At 40.5% G+C, this 10,786-nt stretch overlaps 1 protein-coding gene across 1 annotated transcript; it reads right to left on the bottom strand.

The window, feature by feature from the left end:
* Positions 1-254: 254 nt before the first annotated feature.
* SDHAF2 (succinate dehydrogenase complex assembly factor 2) lies at positions 255-10,744 on the bottom strand. The gene is made up of 4 exons (XM_016200480.2): positions 10,645-10,744; positions 7,665-7,888; positions 7,472-7,581; positions 255-733 (listed from the first exon to the last, which is right to left on the bottom strand). The coding sequence occupies exons 1-4, from the start codon at positions 10,678-10,680 to the stop codon at positions 603-605; spliced, it is 501 nt and encodes a 166-aa protein (XP_016055966.1). The 5' UTR covers positions 10,681-10,744; the 3' UTR covers positions 255-602.
* Between the last annotated feature and the right edge of the window lie 42 nt (positions 10,745-10,786).

Raw genomic sequence — 10,786 nt, 5'->3', positions numbered from 1 at the left:
GCTGAGTGAGAACACATCTGCTTCCCCACAGTGCCCTCCTGTGGCAGAGGCCGGCCAGAGTCCAGACGGGCCTGACGGCCGGCGACACTGACAAATCGGTTTTTTCTTTTCAAAAATATTTTAAATTAGCTAATTTTCAAAGTAGTTATTGGGCATGTAGAATTTTTAAGTAGAAGGAGAAATCACAAAAACTATTAATATTGCAGTTTTTCTTTAATCAGTTTTTTACAGGTAAAATGAAGTAACACAAAATCTGCTTCTTTTTAACTACTTTATTTCAGAAAAACTAGTGAAAGTAAATTCAGCACTGTTGGCTGTAGGTGAATCTTAATTTTAAAGGCAATTTCACACACAGCTGGGTTGCTAGAGGAACCCCTCCCACTTCTAAACCACTTTTGAGGCCTGGAACTGAATAAAAAAGTGTTAGAATGAGACACTGAATGTTTGTATATCCTGGAAGAGAGGTGGGTTCATCACTGGCGGCAGGACGAAGGGTCCGGTGAGCTGAGTGTCTAAGGAAAAGCAGGAAGTTGAAGCCAGTATCCATCATAAGCAGTTAGGGTCTGTGGACTGAGCCCCCTCGGCAGGTAGTGGCGCGCAGCTCAACGTGGCTTTTCAAAGAGGTATTCAAGATCTGGGGCGCGCAGCCTCTGCTCCTTGTTTTTGTTTTTAGCAAAGTCTCTCAGCAGTGCCATGACTTCATTTTCAAATATTTCTGGGGCCGGTTTTGCTTCTGCAAGGGAAGAATGGTCAGAAAGAATGTCAGTCAGTCAATATTTAGGCAAAAGGATCTTGAAACTTGAAACTCTGGCCTTGGCCGAGAGCCACGGTAGATACACAGACTGCCTCCATTCTTTCTCTAAATATACACGGCAGCCTATTCCTGGAGCGGGCGAACAATGGCTGCCTGTATCTGTAACTAGTTTTATTGGAACAGCTGCTCCTGCTGGTTAACATCCCATCCATGGCTGTTGCTGTGCTATGAAGACAGTCAGTGCAGCAGAGACTGTATGGCCACAAGACTGAAATATCTACTCTCTGGTCTTTTATAAACAAGTTTGCTGCCCTCCAGCCTGTCCTATCTCGGCTACGCTACTTTGCTCTGCATTTGGTATTTCCGTTGTTTTCTGGGCAATGTGTTTCCCCTTCTAATCTATAAATTTCCTGAGGCAAAGGTCCTTGGTGTAAGTAACAGAAACTAATAACTCAAGTAAAGTTAAGCAAAAAGGAATTTATTGGAAGGCTGTGAGAGGCACACAAAGGTGACATGAACCTGAGGAAGCAGATCTGAATGGACAAAGGCAGGAAAGCGCAGAGATGAGATGCCAGCCTCAGGCTAGTGGGAGGGGGTTTGGCAGGATGCTGCTTACCTCCAACCTTTCTTTCCACCCTGAGACAGTCAAGATTCAAATGACAAGCAAAGCCTCCCATTAGAAAAGCTTAGGCAATGAGTTCTGGAATTACTCTCCTGTCACAACTAAATACAATGCTAGTAGGGGAATTTCTCAAAACCAACTTTGATTCCCCCTCACTGAGCACAGGACCCAGCATCAGAGGGCCAGGCATTATAACCATCTTTGGAAAGAACACTGCTCTCATCCTAACAAGAAGCCAGATAAGCTACAAACACCTGCTCTACTAATGACTTCAAGAAAACTGATGCCTATAGTTTATCTGGCTTCTTGTTGTTAGGATGAGAGCAATGTTCTTTCTAACTTTCAACATCCTAGGGGGGAACCCAAATCTCCTTGATAAAATGCTGAAAACATTCAGAAAGAAAAGATATATACAAAGGAACAAAGACAGCAGACCTTGTGTCAGAAACTAGGCAAACCAGAAAAGGCACATGGTAACAATGGAGGAATTTGAAGCTGGTGGTAAATGAAGGCAGCCAAAGCAACAACCCAAATCCGGCTCAACTGAGCAGACAGACTCAATCCTTTGCACTAGCACCCCAGCAAAAAATAGCGTCCTCTATAAATTGCTGAAAGAAAAGCTGAACCTATAGTTCTATATCCAGTGAAAATAGCTTTCAAATATGACAAAAGCTGAGAGAATTCATAATAGCAAATCTGCACTACAATGAATATTAGAGGAAATTCTTCAGGAATACCAGATAGAAAGATGGATCTACATAAAGAAATGAAGACTCCACAGACCAGTAAAGTGAAGGTAAATATAAAATATAATGTATGTTAGCCTTGGCCAGTGTGGCTCAGTTGGCTGAGAGTCATCCTGAGCAACAAAAGGTTACCGGTTCGATTCCAAGTCAGGGCACATGCCTGGGTTGTGGGCTCTATCCCCAGTAGGGGCCATGCAGGAGGCAGCCGATCGATGTTTCTCTCTCATCAATGTTTCTCTCTTTCCCTCTCCCTTCCTCTCTGTCTAAAAAAATATATATTTAAAATATATAATATACATAATGTACTTTATACGTTAAAATGTAAATGTTATGTATATATTATATTACCCATGTTTACATATAAGATACTACATGTAAGTTATAATTTCTAAAGTATTCTACTCTTTTCCTTATTTTAAATTGCTCTTTAGGTAACTGTCTAAAGTAAAGCAATACAAATGTTTACAGCATAAGTAAAAATAAAAAGTATGCCAACAACAGCACAAAAGACGAGAGGGAGGAACTGGAGCATGCTACTGTAAAGTTCTTACATTAAACATGAAGCAGTATAACATTACTTGAAGACAGACTGTGATTAATTAAAGATGTATACTGCAAATCCTAGGGCAATCACTAAAAAGTTATAGAGAGAGGTATAAATAATGAACCAACAGTGGAGTAAGATGAAATTTAAAATACTAAATTTAAAAGTCCCATAGAAATACAGGGGAAAAGGAACAAAGAACAGATGGAAGAAACAGGAAACAAAGAGATGGTAGATTTTAATGCAGTCACATTGATAATTATATGTAAATGGCCAAAACATATCAATAAAAAAAAAGAGATTTTAAGACTGGACAAAAAGACTATATATGCTGTCTACAAGAAGTTTAATTTAAAGTAAAAGCACGGTGCGGCAGGCAGACTTCTAAGTTGGCCGCAGTACTTCCCACTCGCCTGGTATACGAGCCTCGTGCAACCGCCACGGCTGTGAACGGGATTAGGTTATGTTCCTACGGCACAGTTGGCCTTGGGACAGGGAAATTATCCAAGTGGTTTTGACCTCATCACATGAGCTCTATTGAGCTCTATGAGTTTTCTCCAGCATGTGACAGAAGGGAAAATCAGATAGTTTTGACACATGAGTGGGACTGCATATGAGGGAGGATCTCCATCGCTGAGATGGAGGGGGCCACAGGGCAAAGGTCTAAGAGTGGCTTCTAGGAGCTGAAAGAGATCAACAGCTAACAAGACAATCGGGATCTCAGTCCTACAAGTCACTCCTAACAACCTGAATGACTTTCCAGACAGGAATATAAAACAGGACTCTGATTTTGGACTGTGAGATCTGGGCACAGCTTCTGACCTATATAACCATGAGCTAATAAATAGGTGTTGTTTAAAGCCACTAAGTTTGTGGTAATTTACTACACAGCAAGAGAAAACTAGCATAAATGGAAAAACACATACCATGCAAACACTAATCAAAAGAATGCTGGAGTGTCTAAATTATGATCAGACACTTCAGAACAAGGAGTACTAAAAGCAATAAAGATAGACATTACATCATGATAAAGGAGTCAATTCATCACGAAGATGTAATGATCCTAACATGTCTCCATATAATAACAGAGCTTCAAAATATATGAAGCAAAAAGTGAGAGAACTGAAAGGAGTAATAAACAAATCCACAGTTACAGAATCAACCAACTTGACCTAGTTGGCAACTATAAAACACTTCACCCACAAGTGCAGAACACAAGTTATGTTCAAATAAATGCACACAGAACATTTATCAAGATACCCACATTTCTGGCCATAAAACAAATTTCAAGAAATTTAAAATAACTGAAATTAAAAAAATAACTGAAATTATACAAGTCATTATGTTGTCATAATGGAATAAATAACAGAAAAATATCTGGAAAACCTGGAAATATTTGAAAATTAAACATACTTCTAAATAACTCACGGGTAAAAGAGGATCACAAGAAAAATTAACAAATATTTTGAACTGAATGAAAATAAAAACGCAGCACGCACATCCAAATCTGTAATATGAAGCTCAAGCAGTGTTTAGACAGAAATTTTTAAAAATTTATTTATTGAATTTATTGAGGAGACACTAGTTAATAAAATTATATAGGTCTCATGTATACAATTCCACAATCCATCCTCTGTATGTTGTATTGTGTGCTCACCACCCCGAGTCCAGTCTCCTCCCATCACCATTCACCCCCTTACCCTCTCCTCCCTCCCCGCCCAGACAGACATTTAAATGCTCAAAGTGAAAAAGGTCTCAAGCGAGTCAGCTCAGCTCCCACCTCAAGGAACTAGCAAGCAAAGCAAATTCAGCCCAATGCAAGCAGAAGAAAGGAAATAAAGCTAAGAGCAGAAATTAATGAAACTGAAAACAGAAAAAGAAAAATCAGTAAGATCAAAAGCTGGTTCTTTGAAAAAATATATTGATAAACTCCAAGTGAGACTGATCAAAAAAAAAAAGCCCACAAGTGACCAATATTAGAAATAAAGGAGGGACCTCACCACAGCACCTCAGACATTAAAATACCATAAAAAAGAAAATACTACAAACAACTTTATGCTCATAGATTCAACTTATGTAATATGGGCAAATTTATTGAAAGACACAAATTTAAAAATCTCATCCAAGAAGAAATAAGATAACTTGAATTGTTACATATGCATTAAAAAAAAAAATTCTGACTTTCCAGTTAATAACTTGTAACAAAGAAAACCCCAGATTCAGAAGGCTTCACTAGCAAATTCTATCAAATACATAAGGAAGAAATAATACCAGTTCTTTACAAACTCTTCCTGAAAATGGGAGAGCACTTCACAACTCATTTTATGAAGCCAGACTTACCCTATCAAAACCAGATGATAACATGCCCAAAAAATTACACATCAATACCTTCACATACAAGATCTTCTCTAAAATGTTAGCAAATCAAATCAATATCATGACCATGTGGTATTTATACTAGGAATGCAAGGTTGGTTCAATATCTGAAAATCAATAAAAAATTTCATCATCTCAATAAACCAAAGGGGGTAAAAAACCGTATCACTAAAGAAATTATTGTCTCTATAGATGCCTAGAAAGCACCTGACAAAATTCAGTATCTTTTCATGACTAAACTCTCCATATACTAGAAACAGAAGGAAACTTTCTCAACCTGATAAAAGGCATTTACAATTAATCTACAGCTAACGTTATATTTAATGGTAAAGACAGAATATTTCCCCCCTAACATTGGGAACAAGGCAAGAATGTCTGTTCTCGCTGCTGCTATTCAACATTATACAGGAGGTCCTAGACAGTGCAATAAGGAAAGTATTTAAAGGGCATACAGCTTGGAAAAGAAAGAAAACCACCTCTGTTCACATATTATACAACTGTCTACATAGGAAATCACAAAGAATCTATAAAAAAGGATCTAAGTGAGTTTAGCAAGGTCACAGTATACAGTCGACATACAAAAATCAATTGTGTTTCTACATTCTACCAACAATGGGAAATTAAAAAAACAACTTTTAAGTTCCATTTATAATGGCACCAAAATACATAAAATACCTAGCTGTAAGGCTAGCAAAATATGCTGAAAACTGTAAAATGCTGATTGTAGCTGGCAGACTTCTAAGATGGCCCCCAATGACCTCTGCTTCCTGATATCATGCCTTTGTGTGAGCCCCCCTCCTTGAATGTGGCTGGAGCTAAAGACTTGATATTAACCAATAGAACATGGCAAAGATGATGGAATGTCATTGCTGTGATCAGGTTACAAAACACTGACACTTCCATCTTGCTAGTACACTCTCTCTATTGCCTTCTTGGTTTGCACACTTTGAGGAAGCAAGCTGCCATGTGGAAGAGGCAGCTTCCAGGCAACGGCCAGCAAGGACTGAAGAGCCTGTGAGGAACTAAATTCTGCCAGCATCGGAGAGAGCATGAAGCAGACAGATCCTCCCCTAGTCAAGCTTCCTGATGAGACCCCAGACCCTGTGATGGCACCTTGATTGCAACCTCGCAACAGACTGAAGGACAGAACCCAGCTAAGCCATGCCTGGATGCCAGACTCACAGAAAAAATGAAATAATAAATATGGGGTGTTTTAAGCCAGTAAGTTTTAGAGTAATTTTTTATGTAGCAATAGGTAATATAATGATTAAAGAACTCAAAGGAGACCCAAATAAATGGAGATATAGTGTGTTCATAGATTAAACAATTCTAAATTGCTAAAATAATCTTCCTAATTCATCTACTGATTTAACACAAACCCCATCAAAATCCAATCAGGATTTTTTTTTTGAGAAACTAAACAGCTGATTCTAAGACTATAAAATTCCTAGAAGAGAGAAAATCTTTGTGACTTTAGATCAGGCAAGTTCTTTGACATGGTACCAAAAGCACAATCCACTTTCACATTTTATACTTGAAACCTACAAAATAGGTTCTATTTTATGATGCATATTGAGAGGAAACAGAAAAACATGAGACTCAGAGTGTGAGAGAAATGGGTGAGATATCCCCTAATATCAATTCTCCCATTTTTCCTTGATAATAGAACCCCCAATTTAGTTGGACACATGGAATTGACTATATTACTTCTTTATGGTGAGGTATAGCCATTTGACTAAATTATGGCCAATGGAAAATAAGTGGAAGACGGTGTATCATTTCCTGAGAAGGATCCATAAAGAATGGGGCGTGTTCTTCTACATGCTTCTTCCTAGCTGAAATATGGGCACGCCAGACAGAGCCTCAGCAACCATCCTGAATTACGAAGTAGGGAGTGAAGGAGCAGCAAGACAAGAAGACTCAACCTTGTGACTCTTTAATACCCTTCTACATGCCTACTTTGGACTTCTGTTATGAGAAATAGAGCTTGGTCTTGTTTAAGCCATTACTGTTTTGGGTTTTTTTACTCACAGCCAAAACTCATCCTAATTCTACACAGTGAGTTTTCATTCCTCACAAAGGCAGTGCCCGAATGAGACTACCGAGGAACTCTTGCTATGCAGGCGATAGAGCTGTCTGGTTCCACTCCATGCCTAGCCTAGTTTTTCTTCAACCTTCCTCTGATATCTGTACAATTTCACTAAATTCTCTTTTTGCTTAAGTGATGCTGAATAGGCTTGTATTGTCTGCAAACAAATAACCTTAACTAATCAAACAAATTTTGTATACTTTAGAAAAATGTGAAGAGTGCTGGGTAGAGTGTCTATTTGCATGAATAAAGGGGGAAAAATTGCCTAGGATATAACTCCAAACTTAAGTCAGCCCAAGTCATCCTATTTTTCACATTACATTGCTTTTCCTGCCAGTACCTGTAGCCCAGTAGTAAATGTCCCAGTCATTGCTGGGCTCATTAATCAGGCGATCATAGAGGTTCAGCTGTTTCTCTGTCATGTGGTGCAGATATTCTTTAGCAAAGAGGCTAAAAACAAGAAAGAGAGACAAAGAAGTTAAAAGGCCGTCTCCAGTCAAAGAGAAGTGACACTAAGACTCCTGTTTCCCTACCTAAGCAGAATGCAGTTCTCCAGCATTCCCCTCTTTCTGCTCTCATAGACCAGGCGGGCTCTTTTGGTTTCTATGGATTCATCAGTTCGCTCCTGCCATGGAGGCAAAGGGATTTCAATCATATCTTTCTGGGAATCTGTCGGGCTGCCACCTCTGTAGAAACGGCTGAATGATGTCATGCTGAGCAAAGGAGACACTAGGTGTTGCCTTGACAGAGCAAGCATCTGAAACAAATAAACCAAATGTTTTTTTTAACAATATCAAATAACATCATTGTCACCTGCTCAATACTTACTAGGTACTAAATGCATTTGATCTCACTCAGTCCTTAAGTTATGCTGATACTGACCCCACTTTACAGCTTGGAAGTTGAGGCTCACAGAGGTTAAAAAACCTACAAAGGTCACCCAAATAGTAACTGCAGTTAGAATTGAAACCTAGCCCGGCCAGGCGTGACTCAGCTGTTGAGCGTCGACCTAGGATCCAGGTGATCGGGGTTCGATTCCCAGTCAGGGCACATGCCCGGGTTGCGGGCTCTATCAATGACTCTCTCATCATTGATGTTTCTATCTCTGTCTCTCCCTCTCCTTTCCTCTCTCTGAAATCAATAAAGATACATTTAAAAAAAAAAAATTGAAACCTAGTTCTAACTGCAAACATGTTTTTAACCAGTGTCCTTCCAGAAATTCTTCAGCAGAAATATTTTTTCCTTCCTATGCATTCCCTTACGGTGTGGTTTGTATTCTAGTCACTTGACTGTGTTAAAATCTGAGCATACAGGGCTGGCATGGATCCTAATCCTCCAAGGGCTCCCAATCTAGCGACAGGCAAAGACGATCAAGATGTGATCAGGCGATAACGTCAGCAAGATGGCAGAATGGGAAACCCCCCCACGTTCCTTCCACTGAGACATCAACTCCACAATACATGGATCAATTCCCTTTATGAGAAATCCAGAAGCCAGTTAAGAGGCCCTAAACCCCAGGCAAGCACAAAAGCTGCTGCATCAAAGCTGGAAGGACAATTCCTCACAATCATTCATCATAGTCCCTCCCCGCTGGCAGCCTGGTGCAAGTGAAGAAAATTCTTAGCTCCTGGTTTCTCCTTGGGAAGAGAAGCCTGAAACATGTCCAACATGGAGACTTTTCAGGGGGCTGCCCGATCGACTAGTTTTTGTCCTCTCTGAATCTAAGTGCTGACAGGAAAAGGCAACAGGTTGGGCACTGCTGAGAACAAAGGTGAGGGTTTGGACTAGCACACACCCACTCACCATGGTCCCTGCCCCTGGTTCAGCACACAACAAGCAGGGGGAAAACCCCCAACTCCTTAGCTTCTCCCTGGGGAGGTAAGAGTTGACATGTATGTTCAACATTCCAGCTTTTTGGGAAGATATCTGAGAGAATGGTTCTGTTTTGCCTGTCTCAGAGCACTGGTAGGACCCAGCATACTCTACATGACTGGGGACCTCTGAAAACAAGAGAGCTGGATGGCTTGATGCTGCTCCAGAGGACCCATGGTACAGCAGACAGAGGCCAATACAACTTGGCAGCCTCTCCCTTGAGAGGGGAAAAAAGAGTGGAGCATGCATCCAAAATTCCTGCTTTTTCAAGGAGCTGCCCAAGAAACTGGTTTCTGCCCTGGACAACATGGCTCAGTTGGTTGAATGTCATCCCATCCACCGAAGGTAATGGGTTCAATTCCCAGTCAGGGCACATGCCAGAGTTTCGGCTTGATCCCCAGGAGGGGGCATGCAGAAGGCAGCAGATTGATGTTTCTTACATTGATCTTTCTCTCTTACATCAATGTTTCTCTCTCTCTCTCTCTCTCTCTCTCTCTTCCCCTCTCTCTCAAATCAAAAGCATGTCCTCCATTGAGGATTTAAAAAAAATAAGATCCAACTATATGCTGTTACAAGAGACTCATTTTAGACATAAGGATACACACAGGATGAAAGTGAAGGAATGAAAAAAGATATTCCATGCAAAAGTGAGCAGAATGCCCCTACTCACATCAGACAAAATAGACTTCAAGTCAAACTCTCATGAGATAAAGGACATTACATAATGGTAAAAAGGTCAACTCACCAGGAAAATATAACAATTATAAATATATATGCAATCAACATCAGAGCACCCAAATATATGAAGCAAACATTGATAGCCCTAAATAAATAGCAACACAATAATAGATTTCAATACCCCACTTTCAATACTGGACAGAACATCCAGACAAAAGATCAATAAAGAAACAGAGAACAACACTATAGACCCAATTAACCGGACATATACAGAACATTCCACCCAACAGCAGGAAGAATACACATTCTTCTCAAGCACACTGGGAACATTCTCCAGGACAGATCGCAGGTTAAGTTACAAAAACAAGTCTAAGAAGATTGAAATTATACAAGACCTTTTCTGACCACAATGGAATGAAACTAGAACTTAACAGCCAAAGGACAACTGGAAACTTTAGAAATATATGACATTAACACACTTAACCCTGGTTCAAATGAGTCAAAGAAGAAAACAAAAGGGAAATTAGAAAATACCTTGAGACAAAAGACACAACATTTAAAATATCAGGTGCAGCAAAAAGTAGTACTAAGAAAGAAGTATACAGTGGTAAACACCTACATTGAAAAAGAAGAAAGACCTTAGGATGCGACGTGAAATCATGTTAGGTATTACAAAGACAAGAAGAGAGATTAGGGGCGCCCGGAGGTGGTCGGGCCAGCTCCACCAGGGCAAGAGGTGAAATCTGAATTGGGTCTCGCTGAAAGACTAATCACTCAACCATACTTCGGCGATTTCAATCTCCTAATTTTGCAAGATCGGCCTGTTTTTGGGTCTGTCCTTGCCCTGGGCTATCACGCAGCTGGACGCTCCTCGCGGTCTCCAAGACTGCGGAGGAAGCCGAGACTCAGTCCCTAGAACTTTCTCTGTGGCCCTCCTAGAACCCTGTAACTTCCTCTCCTCACCCGCGACAGAGCCGGGAAGACCGTGGCCAACGCCATTTTTCCCCAGCCTGTACCGGAAGCCGACGACCAGCCACTTCCGGGAACTCCCGGACGCCCGCCTGGCGGAAGCTGCGTCCTGAGCCGGAAGACACTTCCCTGCGCA

The sequence above is a fragment of the Miniopterus natalensis genome, chromosome 11, assembly GCF_054644295.1.
Source record: "Miniopterus natalensis isolate mMinNat1 chromosome 11, mMinNat1.hap1, whole genome shotgun sequence".
Taxonomy (NCBI): Eukaryota; Metazoa; Chordata; class Mammalia; order Chiroptera; family Miniopteridae; genus Miniopterus; species Miniopterus natalensis.
This window is presented reverse-complemented; position numbering and strand designations above follow the sequence as displayed.